At 36.4% G+C, this 20,557-nt stretch overlaps 1 protein-coding gene across 10 annotated transcripts in view; it reads right to left on the reverse strand.

Annotated features, from left to right (window-relative positions):
• ALMS1 (ALMS1 centrosome and basal body associated protein) overlaps positions 1-20,557 on the reverse strand; it is a 202,481-nt gene that overhangs the window by 40,502 nt on the left and 141,422 nt on the right. For 9 of the 10 annotated variants that reach the window (XR_006269379.1, XM_043468172.1, XM_043468173.1 and 6 more), the window contains 3 exons: positions 12,114-12,284; positions 3,465-3,602; positions 1,841-1,987 (listed from right to left, as the gene is read on the reverse strand). Coding sequence is in view for 9 of the 10 variants with exons in the window: in XM_043468172.1 (XP_043324107.1) it covers positions 1,841-1,987; positions 3,465-3,602; positions 12,114-12,284 (456 nt within the window). In the remaining variant the exon portion in view is untranslated. The remainder of the gene's footprint in view (positions 1-1,840; positions 1,988-3,464; positions 3,603-12,113; positions 12,285-20,557) is intronic. The other variant, XM_043468168.1, reaches the window with a different exon arrangement.

A 20,557-nucleotide genomic window follows, 5' to 3' on the forward strand; every position in this document is an offset into this window, starting at 1 on the left:
ATTTAATTCTTTATATACAAAACAGACTGAAGGAAATAACGGTTTCTATAGGTCAGGGATGCAGTTAGGTAAGAGTGGGCAGTCCCCAACCCTTTCCTGGACTACGAGGCCATCAGCTTGGCCTCCTTTTCTGCAGATGACCAGACTGTATCCATGAAATAAGCTGCCACAATTCTGAGAATTGGCCTCAAAGAAATGGGAACAAACTGGAATTGAAGACTAACTATACTTACAACAGTCAAGATGATGCTGATCAAACCACTGCATGACCAATTTCAAGACGACTGTCAGAGCTGACTGCAGTTTCTGCATGTAGTCCCCTCCTTCCACGTATATACCCTGAAACTTCTCTTTAAAAGCTCTTACCCACTGGTTGTCAGTGGGGCAGTCAGCCTTTGGACATAAGTCTCACCCACCCTCCCCCTGGTCTGCTAGCCTCCAAAAGAAAGCAAACTTTCCCTTCCATTAAAAGAAAAAAGAATGGTTTATATAAAGACTCAGAAAATTCACTGCCTGTACAAAGGATTCATGCTGTGTGCCTCGTGCCCAGACCCGCATGGTAATACTTCAAGAGACTCGGGGTCAAAAGACCCAGGCTCTGGGCTGGATTCTGCCTCAAACTGGCTGTATGACCTTGCGGAGGGCACTCTGGTTACTGGGATTGTAATAGCAGCTGTTATCTACCACTGCCTGCTATGTGTGGAGTATTATAAGATGTGCTCTCCCTCTGTTTTTTTCTCTCTTATAAAACTGATAGAGAGGTATTATTAACCTCATTTTCAGCAAAGAAACCTGAGACTTCATTTTTATCATCAGTAATTAAATGGACAATATTTTCAAAAATGCTAACTTGTTACATGTTTTACAGCCCAGGAAAATTCCTTTTTTGTGAAATATCTTCACCCCTCCCTCCACGCAGATGATACCACTCTAATGGCAGAAAAGTGAAGAACAACTAAAGAGCCTCTTGATGAGGGTGAAAGAGTTGAGTGAAGACACTTGCTCCTTGGAAGAAAAGCTATGACAATCCCAGACAGCATATTAAAACCCAGAGGCATTGCTTTGGCCACAAAGGTCCTTCTAGTCAAAGCTATGGTTTTTCCAATAGTCATGTATGGATGTGGGGCTTCCCTGGTGGTTCAGATTGTAAATAATCTGTTTGTGATGCAGAGACCCAGGTTCGATCCCAGGAAGATACCCTGGAGAAGGGAATGGCAACCCACTCCCGTAGTCTTGCCTGAGGAATTCTATGGACAGAAGAATCTGGCAGGCAACAGTCCATGGAGTCACAAAGAGTCAGACATGACTGAGCAACTAATATACATGCACGGATGTGAGACCTGGACCATAAAGAAGGCTGAGCACTGAAGAATTGATGCTTTCGAACTGTAATGCTGGAGAACTTGAGAGTCCCTTGAACTGCAAGAAGATCAACCCAGTCAACCCTAAACAAAATCAACCCTGAATATTCACTGAAGCATTGATGTTGAAGCTGAAACTCCAATACTTTGGCCACCTGATATGCAGAGTCAACTCACTGGAAAAGACCCTGATGCTGGGAAATACTGAAAGCAAAAGGAGAAGGGGGCAGCAGAGGGTGTGATGATTAGATAGCATCACCAAATAAATGGACATGATTCAAGCAAACTCCAGGAGATAGTGAAGGACAGGGGTGCCTGGCGTGCTGTAGTCCACAGGGCTGCAAAGTCAGACAAGACTTAGTGACTGAACAACAATGCTCACCAGAATTAAGTGGAAACATGTGGACACTGGTGCTTGGGGGCACACACGCTCTAACGCTCTCTCTTATAGCCCCTATCCCACCACCCAATCCCATTACCTGCAATATCTATCTGTAAGGATTTCTTTTCTTCTGACCAGGCTTCCTTAGGAACCTTCCTCTTACTATGGACCTCCTCTTTCTGTTTAATGGCTTTAGCGTCTTGCAGTTGAGTTGAGTGCTGTGAAGCAGCAGCAGTACTGGAACCTAAGAGAGGAAAAAGAAGACTCTAAGTTGACAAAACTTATTTTAAAATACCTTTCAAGCATCTACCCTGTGTTGGGAAGATCCCCTGGAGAAGGGAAAGGCTACCCACTCCAGTATTCTGGCTTAGAGAATTCCATGGACTCTACAGTCCATGGGGTCACAAAGAGTCGGACACGACTGAGCGACTTTCACTTTTCACTTTCACTAGCGTGAGAAGACAGTTAAGATGGATAAAACACTGAGAGTGAAAGAGAAAGACATCTTGGGGAAAGCTGACTACATGTGAAAAAAATGGAATCAGGAAAGCACCTCAACATCTAAGAAACAGAACAATTATACAATTTATTTGATTACAGAATTTGTAAGCACTGAAAAGTTGTTTGGGAGTCAATTTTACTGTTCTAAAAGACTAGTCTAAAGAGGTTTATTTTTAATTTTTAAGGGCAATGAAAACTTTTTGATGTGGAGATTAACATGATCAAAACTTTTTTTGAAGCACTGATTTAGCTACAGCAAAAAAGGGGGTAAATTTTTGAAGTTTTGCCCAGAATACATGTAAGTTCTGAAAAAGAAGCAATACACACAAAAAAAGAGAAGTGGCTAATTATACTCCAAAATATGTTTCAATATTTATAACTGTGGCAGAAACTACCAGCTGTCTTCTGAAATTGATTTTCCTCTGCCTCTAAAATAGAACCTGACTTAGCTGGGCATATGTTTATGAGAATAGAGATTATATTTCCCAGCCTCCCTGGCATCACAGGTTGGTGTGACCATGTGAATAACTCTGGCCAACAGGATGGGAGGGGAATAATACATTTAAATTTTGACAAGTATTTAAAGGAAGAAATATACTTTTTTCTTTTCCTGTTTTCCTTTCTACTGGCTGGAATATGGGTCTGACGGCTGCAGTATGAGAATGGAGGCTAAAACGTTGAAGCAACAGGAGAGAAAGAGCTTTCTACCTGGTAGTCTATCTTGTTTAAGCCAATGTCTTTTTTGTTTTGTTTTGATCTCTGAGAGCTAAAGCTAATCCTAACTTAAACACACTTGAATAGGCATTTTTAATTAGTACAGTCCTACTGAAGTGTTTTAACTGAGTAGGTAGTTAGGAAGTAAACAAGCTAAATTCCTGAAGAACAAAAGCCTATGTATGACAATGTTATTAAAGAGCTAGCATCTCATGGCACCAAATATTTTTATCAGTAGTGTTTTTAAAAATCCATTATGTGAATTTATGGCAATCAGATTAATTTGTGTACAATATACACAAAATTCTCCAAAAATATCTCAAAGAGCTTTAAAAATGTTAATTTCACCTGCCAGTGCATACCAAAAGTTGCAGCTAATATTCTATTTCAGATATGAACAAGATGGAGGAGGGTTGAAGACAACTGGATAACACTTTTCTATTTATTTATATATTCATTTTAGAAGGCCAGAAGAAAATAAAAGGCAGATAATTCAGTTCCTCTACCTGTGCTATCTTTCTGCAAGGATTCTTTTTCTTCAGAGCCAGCAGTCTTGGTCACTGCCTTTTTAGCGTAGATCTCCTTTTCTTGGTTTTTGTCTGAGAGGTCCTCATCCCCAGTGATGAGAACTTGAACTTGAGCATCTGGAATAATGATGTAATTTGATCCCATGGAGAAGGAAAAGGTATCACCAGAACGTAATACACCATCCTCCCCCCAAAACAAAACCTCTTTATATACTAGAGGAAAAAAGCATCTCACAGGCTCAACCACATAAAAGCTGTGGCAGTTCTGAGGACTTTATAACATATGACAAGTTTTGGGGAGTTTGGAAAACTTTCCATATTTTTCTGTGTACAATCATTTTAAATAAAATCTGCTCTTTGCTGATTTGATGCAACAGTAAGAAAAAAAAAAGGGGGGTCCAGATCAGGTATCTTTCAAAGTAGAAAAGTAGATCTGAACAACCTTTCAAGTTCTTTGGCCTATTCAAAGTTTTTGTCACTTAGGGGGCAAATTCTGACATTTCATATAATACTAGAAAAAATTTATATCACCTAGATTTTATATACAGTACTCATATAATTTTTAAAAATCTGAAGTTAAATTTGTCTAATACTTTCTATTCCCTTTTTCTTGGTCATATTTGCTAGAGATTTATCTACTTTTAAAGTCAGTTTTTTTGTGTGTATGAGAAAACTCAAGAGCAAAATTATGTTGGTAAATAAATTAAAAATCACCAATACAACAACTAGGATACAGTTACCAAGCAGTTAATAATGGTTATATATATATATTTTTAAACAATGGATTGACAAGAGATTCATTTTCTATCTCTAAGAACAGATATTTTTAAAGAAAGCAACAGAAAGGTAACAGCGCTTACTAAAAATACCATAATGGACACCAATGTGTCTATCATAGAGCTTAAAAAATAAAACATTACAGATAGAGTGATATAGTGATAAAGATACTCTATGTGAAGGCTCAATAATACCATTTTCAGCAGCAACCTTAAGCTCAATTTAGAATCTGCCCATTTCAAGGATGTTTTTGAATTTAATGTATTGGATTGTTTTGCATGTCTTTCTTTAAACTTTATATATAGGGTGTAATACTCTGAATACCTTTAAGTAACTTGTCTTTTACACTCCAAATTATGATTGGAGGATTTACTCATGACTCTAATTAATTCATTCTCAATGGTTACACAGAATTCTAGAATTCTGTTCAATTAGTGTATCAAGTCATCTGTTGATGAACTTTAGGTTATTTCTATTTTTTTAATATTAAAAAGCATTACAATGAACACAGTTGTAAACTTTCTTTAGGCTGCATGAACTGCAAATATCCTCTCAGTCTGTGTCTTGTCTTTGTTATGATGTCTTTTGGTGTACAAAATTTTTTAATAATATCGTATTTATTTTACTTTCATGGTCTGTGCTTTGCAGGTCTCATTTAATAAACCAGTATTTCATGGTAAAAACACAGTCATCTAAATTCTAAAAGCTTACCGTTTTCCTTTTACATTTAATATCACTTGGACTACGCTTTTGTTTAGTTTGCAGTAGGGCTTCCCTGGTGGCTCAGATGGTAAAGAACCTGCCTGCAATGTGGAGACCTGGGTTTGTTTGACCCCTGGGTTGGGAAGATCCCTGGAGGAGGGCATGGCAACCCACTCCAGTATTCTTGCCTGGAGAATCCCCATGGATAGAGGAGCCTGGCTGGTTACAGTCCCTAGGGTCGCAGGGTTGGACACCAATGAGTGACTAAGCACACACCATACAGGGATCTATCAGATCTTATTTTTTCTTACACATATAATCAGTGGCCAAAACACTATTGACTAGTTCACCCCCTCTCCAGGATATGTCATCTGTGGCATATAGTAAGTTTCCACATTCATGGGTGTGTTTCTGGTCAACACATTGCTCCACTTTTGTTTATTACTACATATTAGGTCTTAAATATGTCTTATACACACACACACACATATGCACACAGTAAGTCTTCTGATATCTGGTATGGCAAGTTCCCTACCTTATTTTTTAAATATACTTCTTGATTTTGAAAAAAACAACTTGGAATCAGCCTGTCAAGTCCCACGAAAAATTCTACTGGAATTTTGAGTAGTGATGCATTGAATTTACTTAGGGTTCCTTACTGTAATTCAGTGAAGCTTAATCATTTTCTATGTCCTTTGTTAGAGTCACTTCTAAGTACTTATTTTTTGTTGTTTTTAAAAAACGTATCTTAAAAATACCTTCTGTGTTATGTCTCAGAAGACACATACCAAATATTGCACGGAGAATTCAGTGAATTGTTAAAAAAGTGAACATGTACCAGGGTTTTAAAAAAAATCCTGGTTAGAAGTATACATGCTCCCCTCATTCTTTCTTCTAATCTCCCCCAGGCTGATAATTAACAGCTCATTTTAAATGCAACTAACTACTTGTATTTCTGAACTTTCTGTAAATAGAAAAAAGAGCACATAGCCTTATGTCTTGTTTTCTTCTCTCATGTTGTATTTGTAAGATCCATTAAGTGTTAAAACATATTTGTCCTTTACTTAGTCTCATTTTCTGGTTAGTATTCAACAATGTTAATACAATTCATCCACACTACTGGAAAAATAATGGGCATTTGGTAATTTCCAGTTTGAAGCTATTATAAGAACTGCTGTAAAGAATATTCACGTGTGTCTCCTGGTGCTCACGTACATCCTCTTCGGTGGAGTATATAATTAGGATCAGAATTGCTCGATTATGCTCTTGTGTAACTTAATAGCTAATGGCAAATTGCTTTCCAAGGTCACTCTACCAATTTACATTCTCACCAGTAGTGAATAAATACTGCTTGTTTTATATTCTTACCAGCACAGTACTGACTTTTTCTTTTCAGCCATTCTAATGGGTATGCAGAGAGATCTTACTGTGATCCTAATTTGCAAATCCCTGCTGACAATCAAGTTGAATATTTTTGCATATGTTCACTGGCTATTTGATATTCTCTTTTATAAAGTACCTATTCAAGTACTTTTGTCCTTTTCAAAAATTGAATTGCCTATCTTTTTCACATTGATTTGTATCAGTTCATTTCATATTCTGGATAGAAGTCCTCTGTGAGATACATATTGAAAACATCTTCCCCACTCTGTGGCCTGCCTTTTTTACTCTCTCATTTGGTGGTTAATTAACAGAATACCTTAATTTCATGTGATATATTTGTCAATATTTTCTTTTGTGGTTACTATTTTTGGGGACTGGGGATTCGATTTAATAAATCTTTTCCCATTCCAAGATTATGAAGACATACTCCTCTGTATTTTCTTGCAGAAAACTGACCTATTTTGTCTACCTATGCCTTCAATATTTAAATCTATGAAGTATATGGAGTTGATTTTGATGTGTAGTGAAGTGGGGGGGGGGTCAGTGTTCTTTTTTTTCCTCCCTAATATCCAATTTACCTAACATCATTTTACTAAAAACATCATCTTTTCCCCCACGGTACTACAGTGGTAGCTTTATCATCAATCAGGTGTCTGTATATATGTGAATCTGTTTCTGGAGTATTTTCTACTCTGGTCAGTCTGTTTATCCTTGTGCCAACATCACACTGTCTTGATTACTACAGCTTTGTAATAAGTTTTAATACTTGGCAGTGTAAATTCTCTAGATTTGTTCTTCTATTTCAATTTTTTATTATTTATATTTAAGGGTGTAACTTTACCCTAAGTATCACTTTGGCTATCTTCTATACATTTTGATATCAGAGTTTTAAATATATTGCAACTTCCAGTATTACTTTAACTCCTGAGTTACTTAGAATTACAGTTTTAAATTTTCAAATACATGGTTATTGTATTAGTATGTGTATATAATATTTATATATTTGTATATTAGTTTCCTAGGGCTGCCACAGTAAATTATTACCAACTGAGTGGCTTAAAACAAATACATTTATTCTCCCACAGATCTGGAGTCAAGTGACAGCAGGAACAGGTCTCTCAAAAGGCTATCTGGGAGAACTCATCCTTGTCTCTTCCAGCTCCTAACGATCCCTAGTGCTCCCTGGCTTAAGGCAGCACAACTCCAATCTTTGCTTTTGTCTTCACATGGCCTCCTCTCCTATTCACTAAGTACACGAATCACTGGATTTAAGGTTCACTCTAAATCCAGGATGATTTAACCTAAAGATCTTTAACTAATGCCATCTGCAAGTAACATTACATACTGAAGTTCTCAGTGAACATGAATTTTGGGGGAATACTATTCAACCCATAACACACAGATTTTTGTTTTGTTATTACAAGTTTTTATTGTTGATTTCTAATTTGGCTATAGTACAGTCAAAGAAGCTGTTCTGTTTGAACATCAATTCTTTAAAAGCAACAACTTCATCAATTTTCTTAAGTGTTTCACCTGTTCTTTAAAAAAAATGCAAAGTTCTCGATAAATCAAATTTTAAAATTCCATTGTCTAAATCTTCTCTAACTTTAATTTTTCTGTTTTTATTTTTTTCCCTTTTTATTATTAAAACCCTTGTGTGGAGGGCTGACATTAAATAGAACTCAAGAAGGGAGCTTCTCTGCTTCTTAGGAAACCCCCACCCAGAAGCAGGTTATCTATGAATGGTTTAGTACCTGACCGGTGAGGGGGTGGCTGCCTTTCTGGCTGTACTGCACTGTCCAAAACCAAGCTAGGCATGCCACACCACACCCCCGGGGATGTGGGCAGCCGTCTGCCAGAGGGGGACCAGCTGTCTGAACCCACCAAGGCTTCCATGGTGCTGCCTCACGGTTCTACCTCAGTGGGATTCTAGAGGTGTACAGTCTTAAATCTCACAGATGGTAGCTTTGTCCAACTGGCTTCTCAACCAAGCACATACACTTTAATCCTCTTTTCTGCATCTCTCAGTTTCTGACGGATATGAACTGTTGGGTTTACCTATATCTTCCTGTCATTTTTCCCGCATACAAGTTTGAATACATGAAAATAAGTTCAAATTTTACCTTGCTGGTTGGTATATTTGAGCCTTTTTTTATTGCAAGGGAAACTCGTGTGTGCAGGCGTGTGTGCAGGCGTGTGTGCACGCTCAGTCACCCAGTCATGTCTGACTCTTTGTGACCCCATGGACGGTAGCCTGCCAGGTTCCTCTGTCAATGGGATTCTCCAGGCAAGAATACTAGAGTTGCCATTTCCTACTCCTATATATAGATAATAGGCGTGTGTGTATATATATATATATATTTCATAATTATATATATAAATTATATAGTTTCATAATTATAATTATATATTATATAATATATAAAATATAATTATATATTACATCTTATAATTAATATATATTATTATTAGGAGTATTCCTATTCCTATATATACATATAGGAGTACATATATATTATATATATATATAATTTTTTGGCCTAGAATTTTATTTTGTCAATATTAGCACTGCTCACTACATTTTCTTTGGTTAGTATTTGCCAAATATATCTTTTTCCATCTATTTTATGTTTTGGGAGGTAACACAAAATAAACGGTAATCTAATAAAAATATCAAATGGTTTTGAAAGTCAAATAGTTTCATTAAGCTTATAACAGAAATCAACAGTTTTCAAATACCACCAATTCATTTAGTCATTTCTTCCAGTATCACTAGCTTTGTTTCCAAATAACATGTTTCATATTGTTGTCTCCTTTTTAGTTCCAGAAAATTTTTTATATTCTTCTATGATCAGTAGGGAATTACCTTTTAGAAAACTTTCCTGTCACACCCATATTCCCTCATTCTATCTTTTTAAGTTTTAACCCTATACTAATGTTCAGTGTTTATATATTATGTAAATAAGAGTCATGATTTAATCAATATTCAGTTTATATGTGATTGTGTTATGTTTTTATTATTTACATTTAAACCAACTAGAATACTGTAATCATATTTATTTTCTTTTACAATGTTCTGCTTTTCCTGAGGAGTTAACAATTGCCTGTTTTTACATTTGCTAAGTTTCTCTATACCATTCCCTTCATCACCCTTATAAATGGAAACAGAACAGAAAATCTCTTCCAAATACAGTCACCTATATAAGGTAGTCTATCAACTGGACTTTTTTCTTACAGTCCTCTATCTGAACTTGTTCTAGATCTTCTGTACCACTGGCTGCAATGGCAATTCCTTTCCCCACTCTCCTATGTTGACCTCATTTTCTTCATTCTATGTTTTCCTTTAAAAAAATTAAATCTTTAATTTTAATGAAATAATTTTCCCTCAGAATTTCAAGGCATTATTCCTTTAGTTTCTAGTCCCATATATTACTTTTCTTTTTTCAACTGGAGTATAGTCAGTTTACAGTGTTGTTTTAAGTTTCTACTATACAGCAAAATGAATAAGCTAAAAGTATACATATATCCCCTATTTGGGGATTTCTTTCTCATTTAGGTCACCACAGACCACTGGAGAGAGTTCCCTGTGCTATACAGTAGGTTCTCATTACTTACCTATTTTATAGATAGTATCAATAGTGCATGTATTATTTTTTAAATGTTTAACGTCAGTCTAATATCCATTTTTTTACATGGTACTTGTTTTCTTTTTGGAAGCTTTTAGAATCTCCTCTTGCCAATGTATCAAAATTTCAAACAGTCATGTGCCTTGATGTGGATTTTTATGTACATAATAGTTCCTATTAATATGAAAATTCATATCCTTCATTTTTGGGATCTATTCCTATACTGGTCCTTTGATTCCTTCTTTTTTACCTTCTCTATCTTCTGTATAGAACACCTGTTTTTTGATGATGACCCTTTGGAGTCAATCTTGAATTGTCTTTTCATGTTTTTTTTTCTTTTCCCTTCTTTTTATGTTCTATTTCCTATCAGATTCTCTTACTTTTATATTCCAATCCTTCTGAGATTTTTATTTCTGATACATTTAATGGGTTCACTTAGCTGGTATACAAAAGTAACTATTCAGCTTTCCCCAGCAGGTATCTTCTCCCTATCCTTCTTAATCCTTTAAAGTGAGAGGTTTTAAGGCTGGGCTTCTCCCATGGTTAATCAGGAGGGCTTTTCCTTAGGATGTAAAGTCTGAAGTAGACCAACAATAATAGCAACAGTAGATCCCTACAGAAAGTGGAAGTTACAGGGGTCCCTCAGGTAACAAAGCCCAACTTTATTTCAAACACAACATCCTTACCAAATGCAACCTCGAGGTAAGTTATAGTTAGTAAATTCATTGTGGAGACTTCTAATGGAGTTCCCTTAGTCTATCACTTTTTGCTTCCTGTCAATTTTTGCATATCCACCTTCTTCACAAGTGTCTAACAGTGGGATCACAGGGCTACCTATATGAACCAAATTGCCACTAGTATATAGCTAGCATATGAGATTTTCATTTATGAACTACATTTTGAAAAAATATTTGCCTTTTTATTTACTTGGCAGCCTCAGTGCTACTGGCAGATGAGCTTATCTCATTTCAAAAGACCAAAAGCGTTTCAAAATGCTTTTGAGTGCAACGAAAAGTTATCTGGAAGAATGTCTGCACTTTAGCAAGCAGCCTTTCATTTGGTTTCCTCATAAAAGCACTAACACCATCACATGAAGTCATTAACACTATGCCAAAACTAGAACATAGAGCCAGCAGCCCTTGTTTGAATATTGCCCCTGGATTAGTACCTCCTATCCAGCTAATAGCTATGAACATGAATAAAAAACTGTAAATGTAACAAAGTAACATATATAAGTATACATGTAGAGTTTTTGGTGGCTCCTGGAATTTTCATTTAATAAATACTATTGTGTATCAATTAAAGAAGCACAATATCAGTGATGCAGAAGGGAAAAAAATCAAGGAGATTCCTAAAGTTTGATTTTATAATATATTCATTGTTCCATTGACTGTGAACCACTCATATGTTCACCCGATCAGAAATTTCTAGTTGGCTGATGTGAAATCTATTAACCTTTGCAATTTATTAAATAAAAAATTTAATCACACACACAAAAAAGCTTTTATAAAACATTGGGGCCTTTATCTGGGAATAAGAATGAAGACCCAAGATGGATGAATGAAGCAGACTGAGTCTGAGACTCATGCGGACTGACGCAAACAGAAGAATGTATGTCCTTTCTGCAGAGGACAGTCATGCTTAAGGGTTCACTGATAATTGCCAAGAAGGAACACAAGCTGAGTGCAACCAGATAGTCTGACTTTTCAAAGGAAGCCCAAAATCTTATTTTTAAATGCTGGCAGCAAAATTTAAAAAGAATTCAAAACAACATGTAAGCCACAGATTTTCCTGCAGAATCCAATTGATATGATATTTATACCATCTGACAGATAAATTCATGAAGCATTTTAATCAAGACTTTCTATGGATTTTAGTCTTTAAAACATTTAATTGGATATAATTTCATTTCAAAAGCTGCAATATTGTTTCCATAGTGAAACTAAAGTTTATTGTTTTCAAAAACTTGAAGCATTTAAAAAGATTTTATATTTTCCTTCTTGTACATACCCAATAAAACACCTAGGAGAAAAGTTCACATTAATGAAGTAGAAAAAAAAGAAAGGATAATACTCCCACTTAGGATGAATACGGGAAAAAAAAAAAAGGGCCACAAAATACACAAAGCCACTCCAGTCACCTGCATTATCTTTCTGAAAGGTTTTTTTCCCCATTGACAAGGATGCCTTAGTTACCGCCCTCTTACTGTAGATGCCCTCTTTATGTTTAATGTTAACAGTGTCTGCCAGGTCATCATCCCTTGTGCCTAGCACCTGAGCCGGGAAATCTGGAGCAATGGCATCATTGGATCCTACAGAAAAATGGGAAAGTAGTACAGTTAACATAAGTACAGATATGAATTTAAAGAAAAACAAAAAAATTACCTCTTAAACCACTTCCATAAAAAAGGCACTACCAAGGGAGTGTTATAGGGTAATTAGAAGGAGACGTCAGTCAGACTGAAGCTGTCAGAAATGTACAATATTGCAACAGTATAGTGGAGAAGCAAATTACATAAGAGGAGACATATAAAGCAGAATATCAGTTCAGAAGGGAGATCAAATTCTAGCTCAGGAATGTTTTCAGACGAGGAGAAACAGATTGCAAGTAGGGACTTTTTGAAATACGAAGAGGAAGGAAGAAAGAAAAGCACTTTAGGTAGAGGTTATGGCATTAGCAAAGACAAGGAAAACTGTAAATAAGAAAATCAGATACTTCTGTGGTCACACATTAAAGAGAGTGGTGGGAGATATTAAAAAGTAATTGGGACAAATTCAGCGGGGCATAGAGTCCCAACTAAAGGGGGTAATAATAAAGGGAAATACAATCAGTCACATTTTAGGAAGGTTAATCTGATAATAATACAAAATATTATAAGGAAAATTTTATGTGATAAATGTAAGATGTGAATGTAAGATTTTTTTTTCTTTTAAAATACATTTCAGATTCATGTCAATGTATGGCAAAAACCACTACGATATTGTAAAGTAATTAGCCTCCAACTAATAAAAATGAAAAAAAAAAAAGACTAAAAAAAAAAATTTCAGTATTAAGTCCACTAATATAGGAACTGATAAGAAGTTTACCCATGTCACAAAGAAGAGGCAAAAGAACAACTCTGGATATGTAAGAGTTTGCAGTAACTATAGAATTATCTTCTACAAAAATGTTTTTTTCCTTCTTATCTGATACTCCATATCTCATGCACTTTGTAAGCACTGAAAAGGTATATGGCCAAAAAAGCTGAGTAACTATCAGTTCAGGTGGTTCAGTGGTAAAGAATCTGCCTGACAAGCAGGAGATGCGGGTTCAATCCCTGGGTGGGACAATTCCCTGGAGAAGGAAATGGCAACCCACTAGAATTCTTGCCTGGAAGAGCCTCATGGGCTACAGTCCCTGGGGACACAAAAGAGTCAGACATGACTTAGGGATTAAATCACCACCACCACAAGTATCAGTCCATTAGTATAGTATAAATATGTCATGAGGAATATTTCAGGACAGACTGCAAGAATCCCATGAAGCCCTCTGGGTCATATGTCCATTGAGCTTTTCTTTGCTTCTGTGGCATCACTTTCTTTTATTTGCTTCCTATCCTTCAGGTAAATCCTCACTGTTCTTTCTTCAACTAAAACTCTCAATGCTGGAGTTCCTGAAGGGGTCAGAACTGGGTTCTCTTCTCTTCCTGGATGAACTCACCAATCACCAATGTATAGAACTGCATGTTGATGACCAACAAATATATATCTCTAGCTGGAACCTTTCTTCTGAGCTTCAGATTCTAGTACTTAGGACACAACTAGCCTCTACAGCATTTGGGGGAGAAACTGTTGTAGCAAAAATAGAAATGACACTTTTCTCAAATAAAAATGAGAGTTTTCTGATAAACAAGGAAAATAAAGAAAGAGTAAACAGGCTGGGGAAACAACATAAACAGGCCCGAAAGAGTTAAGCAATCTTGGTTTACTCTTTATTCTTTACTTTTACTTTTTACTTACTCTTTACTTACTTTTACTCTTACTCTTTACTCTTTACTTACTGTTACTACTAACAAGTGTAGCTAGACTTGTCCTTCACAAAGCCAAACAAAGCTAATTACTCTTTGACTCCATATGAATTACTCTGCACCTGGCATTCTTCTCCCCCTACACTCTCTCAGTAGCATTCTGTATTCCAAAAAGAAGGTTAGGATCAATAACTTGAGGGAGAGGCAGGCCCAGGTGCTGAGCTGCCTGATGCCAGCTGTGGCCCTTTTTGAAATTTTGCAAAGGAAAAAAAAAATGCAAGGGACATCCCTAGTGGTCCAGTGGTTAAGAAGTCACCTTCCAATGCAGGTGATGTGGTCCAGAAACTAAGATCCCACATGAAAGTGAAAGTGTAAGTCACTCAGTCAAGTCTGACCCTATGACCCCACTGACTTCAGCCCACCAAGCTCCTCTGTTCATGAAATTCCCTAGGCACAAATACTGAAGTGTGTGGCCATTCCCTTCTCCAGGGAATCTTTCCCACCCGAGGACCAAACTCAGGTCTCCGCACTGCAGGCAGATTCTTTACTGTCGGAGCCACGGGGAAGTGGTGTACCTTGAGGCAACTGGTCCCTTGGGCCGCAAACCACTGAGCCCACACACCGCAACTAGAGAGAAGCCCACACAGTGCATCTAAGATGCAGCCAAAAGCAAACAGATAAGTTTTTTTTAAAATGCAAGACCTTCATTGTGATTCTCTCCCTATTACCCAAAGAAAAGGGGCATAGTTCTTGAGACACTAGCCTGCTGTATTTTCCCCTTTGCCAGACAATGAAAGAATAAGGCCATCTCTCTCCTCCTCCAAAACTGTCTCTGTATTTCTGTTGGGCATCAATGCACAGAAAGCCAAGAATTTGGCAACAAAATTAGAAAAAGACTTCCTTTCCTCATTAAAAAAAAAATTGTTTTTATATATTATGGAACAACACAAACAACTGTACATGAGGTTTTTTCACCACTTCCCTTTATTCTCCAAGAAAGGTGATTATGTCAGGTTCAGAGGTGGGGAAGAATAAAGTTCCTGAGAGCAGTAGGTATATATAAAAAAGAATCAACCTCATTGGAGCCAACAGGCAGTTGAAAGAGAATGCAGCCATACAATATATATATGCCACTGAGTGTACGCATACTTTTTTTCCTACATCTGTGTTCAGCTGTAAAATGTATCAAAATAAGTACAGATTAATGTTTGGGACAGGAAGAAAGTCCAGAACTCTAACAGGAGATTTGGAATATTTACACCCACCTGGATATTTTCATAAAAAACAGCATATGTTTATGATGTGCCATATTCTACGTAGTGCACTTGTATACAAACACATCTGTAAACAACTCTGTCTAAACTCAACTGCAGATTTAACATCTCCACATGGATGTAGAAGTATCACTTTTAACATGTCCAAAGCAGGTATCTTGACCATCTTTCCCAAATCTGCTTCTTCCTCAGGCTTCTCCTTCTTAGTAAATGTCACTTTTTTTTTTTACCTAGTTGCTTATTCTAGAAAACTAGAAAGCATTCTTTTTTTTTAACCTCCTCTCCCTCACTCTCCATATTTTATTACCAAGTCCAGGAGGAACTATTTCCTAAAAATAACTTGAATGTTTCCATTTCTCTCCATCTCTGTCATCATCCCTCTAATCCTAGATGCTACCCTCTCTGATACTGACTACTGCAACAGCCTTTAGGTAACTAGTATCCTCATTTCCACTTCTTGACTCTCACCTGAACTCCCTACTTTTCATTCATAAGCCATCCTCCACGTAGCAGACTGAAAAAATTACAAATATAAATCAAATGGTAATTGCCAACTGGAAGAAAGTTCAAATGCCTTGATATAGTTTACACAACCCTGCCTCATCTTGAGCCTACCTATCTTTAACCAAACCTAGCCACAGCTCTGCTTTACCCACACTGCCTTCTTCTCATTTGTCAAATGCATCAAACTTCCCTGTTTCTGGAGCTCTGCCCATATTGTTCCCTCCGGCCAGAGCACGTTCACTCCTCACTTTGTCTGCCCAATTTACCTATATCTTCTAGATCTCAGTTCTAGAGTTTCTTTTTTAGCAAGGTCTTCATGAGCTCCTAAAATTAAACTGGATCTTCTTATTCTCTTAGAACTCTTATTTTCTTAATGCACCATTTGTAATTTATGTACATAATTGTATCTATTTTTTCATATCTAACTCCCCACTTGAACATAATCAAAGGGGACATGTTTATTTTGCACAACCCTATGAATGTACCACCTAGTATAGTATCTGTCAGGAATACTGGGTCAATACTTAAAATTGTTAGATCACGTAGTAATTCTATGTTTAATTTTTTGAGGAACCACTATACAGTTTTCCACAGGTGCTACACCATTACCATTCAGTTCAGTTCAGTTGCTCAGTTGTGTCCAACTCTTTGCGACCCCATGAATCGCAGCATGCCAGGCCTCCCTGTCCATCACCAACTCCCGGAGTCTACTCAAACTCATGCCCATTGAGTCGGTGATGCCATCCAGCCATCTCATCCTCTGTCGTCCCCTTCTCCTCCTGCCCCCAATCCCTCCCAGCATCAGGGTCTTTTCCAATGAGTCAACTCTTCGCATGAGGTGGCCAAAGTACTGGAGTTTCAGCTTCAACATCAGTCCTTCCAGTGAACACCCAGGACTGATCTCCTTGAGGATGGACTGGTTGGATCTCCTTGCAGTCCATGGGACTCTCAAGAGTCTTCTCCAACACCACAGTTCAAAAGCATCAGTTTTTCGGTGCTCAGCTTTCTTCAGTCCAACTCTCACATCCATACATGACCACTAGAAAAACCATAGCCTTGGATGGACCTTTGTTGGCAAAGTAATGTCTCTGCTTTTTAACATGCTATCTAGGTTGGTCATAACTTTCCTTCCAAGGAGTAAGCATCTTTTAATTTCATGGCTGCAGTCACCATCTGCAGTGATTTTGGAGCCCCCAAAAATAAAGTCTGACACTGTTTCCACTGTCTCCCCATCTATTTCCCATGAGGTGATGGGACCAGATGCCATGATCTTATAGCAATACCCAAAGAGTTTCAATTTTCCATATTCCTGCAATCCTTGTTCTTTTTTATTTCGTAACAGTCATCCTACTGGCTATCTCTTCATAGTTTTCACTTACATTTCCTTTATGACTAATGATGTAAAACATGTTTTCACATTCTTTTTGGCCATCTGTATATCTTTCCTGGAGAAATGTCTCTTCAAATGCTGTGCGCATTTAAAAATGAGATTGCTTTTTTGTTGTTGAGCTATAAGAGTTCTTCAGACATTATGGATATTAATCTCTTAGCAGATATACCTGAACTGCAAATTTTTTTCTCTACTCTGTGAGCAAACTTTTTACAATGCTGATAATTTTTTGGGGGGAGCAAAAGTTATTTTATTGAAGTCCAATTTATTTTTTCGGCTATGCTTTTAGTATCATTAGTTGTAGGAAAACCGAGTCACAAATAAAACGAAATCTTTTTAGTTTAGTCTCTTATATTAAAGACAAAAAAAGCACAACTGTTTATTCTTTTTGGGCCTTTCACTCCAAAATTAACTTCTGTCATTTTCCCCCCACTGTGTAACTAAATTTTCTATTTAGATGAGTATTGTGTTAAACTGACTTCAAAGTTCACCACCAGTCACTTTCAGCTTCATTTCTCTGTAATGAATTCTTCATTTTGATTCATCTCTTCAGCTGGATGAGTCTTCAAGTAAATTTTTCAAGAAGGTACAGAGGCTGAATATACTTTCTAGCTCCTGTATATTTGTGAAAATGTCTTTTCACTGTTATACTGCTTAATCAATATGCACTGGGTCTATAAATCCTTGAATTATATAATTTTACCAATAAACACAGACTTGGTTCCATTATTTTTACATTCAGCATTTCAAGTAAGTCTGATATGAGATTTAATTTTGTTCTCTTTTTTCAACTGTACATTTATAGGATTTTTTCTCTTTTATTTTAATACTCAAAAATCTTTTCTGGTATGTATCTCAGTCTCTTTCTACTGATTTTTGCCTGAATTTTTATGATAACTTTCAATCTGCATACAGTGTTCCCTTTTTTAGAAGAGGGATGTTTTCCTCAGTTAAGTCTTTGAATATTACCTTTTTCCTCAGCTACAGATAAAATTCTTGGTTTGGTTTACTTAGCTATGCTTCTTATGTCTCTCATCATCGTTTGCAGCATTTTCTTATTTGTGTTTGGTCATGCTGGGTCTCCGCTGTTGTAGGGCGGCTTTCTCTAGTTGTAGCTAGAGGGGACGACTCTGCCTTGCAGTGTGCAGGCTTCTCTTGTTGCAGAGCACAGGCTCCAGGCACATGGGCTCCAGCAGGTGCAACGTGCTAGCTCGAGGGTGTGCAGGCTTCAGTAGTTGTGGCACACGGGCTTAGCTGCTTCAGCAGCATGTGGGATCTTCCCACATCAGGGATCAAATCCACGTCCACCGCACTGGCAGGCAGATTCTTAACCACTGTACCACCAGGAAGTCCCTCACAGCCATTTCCACTTTCTTCTTTTTCCTCTGTAATTTTAGAGACTTTCTCAGATTTGTCCACATCACTAATTTAATGTCTGCCATGCTAATTCCATCCTTTCTTGCCTGAACAATAATATTTTACACCTGCTACCAAATCTTTACAGCTTTACACAGTCTTTTCCTTCATATCGTTGCTGACCCCCTTTTATCTAAACTGAGACAAAACAGAAAATTCACAAATTAAAATAAGTGTACAATTCAGTAGTTCTTAGTACTTTCACAACCAATACTGATATCTAATTCCAGAACATTTTTGTCCCCCACAAAGAAATCTTACATATGGTAGCAGTTACTCCCTATTTTCCCATCCCCTACCATTCCCTTGGCATCCACTAATCTACTTTCTGTCTATAAGGATTTGCTTATTCTGGGAATTTCATGTAAATGAATTATACAATATATGATCTTTTGCTATTGGCTTGAAATATTTCTCCCTTTAATAATGTATTTTTTTTTCAGTTCTGTTAATTTTGATTTATATATTTGGCACTCTGCTGTTAGGTGCATATACATTTTATAATTGTTATATTTTCTTGATGGATTGACTCTTTTATCATTATAAAATGACACTTTGTCGTTATTAACAATTTTTGTTTTGAAGTTTATTTTGTCTCCTAATAGACAATCTAGCCCTTCTTTGCTATTATTTACAGAGCATATCCTAGTCCATCCTTTAAATTTTAACTAATTTATCTCTGAATCTCAAGTGAGTCTCTTTTTTTTGGCCTCACTGAATGACTTCTGGGATCTCAGTTTCCTGACTAAGGATTGAACCTGGGTCCATGGCAGTGAAAGTGCTGAGTCTTAACCACTGAACCACCAGGGAATTACCAAAATAGGGTCTTTCTCAGAGAAAGACAAACACAATATGGTATCACTTACATGTGGAATCTAAAAACAATGATACAAGTGAACTAATTTACAAAACAGAAATAGACTCGTAGATGTAAAAAAACAAACTTATGGTTATCAAAGGGAATACCTGGGGACAGGGGGTAAACTAGGAGTTTGGGATTAACAGATACACACTGCTATATATAAAGATAAAAAAACAAGGGCCTACTGTATAGCACAGGGAACTATATTCAGTATCTTATAATAACTATAATGGAAAATAATCTGAAATATATATAGGTAAAACTGAATCACTTAGATAAACACTTGAAACTAACACAATATTGCAAATAAACTATACTTCAATAAAAAACAAAGTGAGGCTTCTGTAGACAGCATACAGTTAAATTACACCTTTTTAGCCAATCTGTAAATCTCTGCCTTTCTATCAAAGTATAATCCATTTACATTTAATGTAGTTACTAAAACTGTAGGATTTAAGTCTGCTATTTTTCTATTGTTTTCAATGTTTTATGCTTTTTTTTTTGCTCCTGGATTTCTGTACTATGTCCCTTTTGTGTCAAATAGCTATTTATATGTATATCATTTTAATTTCTATGATGACTTTTACTACATATAAAGTTATTTTCTTAGTGATTGTTCTGGGAATTAACATTCACATGTTAATATAAATATAAATCAACACTCTAAATTAATACCAACTTTACCATCTGAGCCACCAGGGAAGTCAAATTAATACCAACTTTAATAGTATATACAAACTTTTCTCCTTTATAACTGTCCCCTCCCCTCTTTACACTATTTTCACAAGTTATATCATTACACATCTTGTGTCCAATAACATAAATTTATAATTATTGTTTTATGCATGTCTTTTATGTCATATATGAGGAAAAGGGAACTACAAATAAAAATACCTTTCTACTGTCTTTGTATTACTTACGTAGTTACTTTTATTACTCTATTTTTTCATGTGGATTTGAGTTACTATTTAGGTTATTTGAGTTATTATTTAATCTTGAAAAATCTCTTTAGTATTTTCTGTGAGTCAGTTTGTTAGCAATGCAGTCTCAATTTTTGTTTATCTGAGTATCTGAGAATGTCTTAATCTCTCCTTTATTTTTGAAGTTTTGCAGGGTACAGAATACTTGGTAG

The sequence above is a fragment of the Cervus canadensis genome, chromosome 5 (genome assembly GCF_019320065.1).
Source record: "Cervus canadensis isolate Bull #8, Minnesota chromosome 5, ASM1932006v1, whole genome shotgun sequence".
Lineage (NCBI taxonomy): Eukaryota > Metazoa > Chordata > Mammalia > Artiodactyla > Cervidae > Cervus > Cervus canadensis.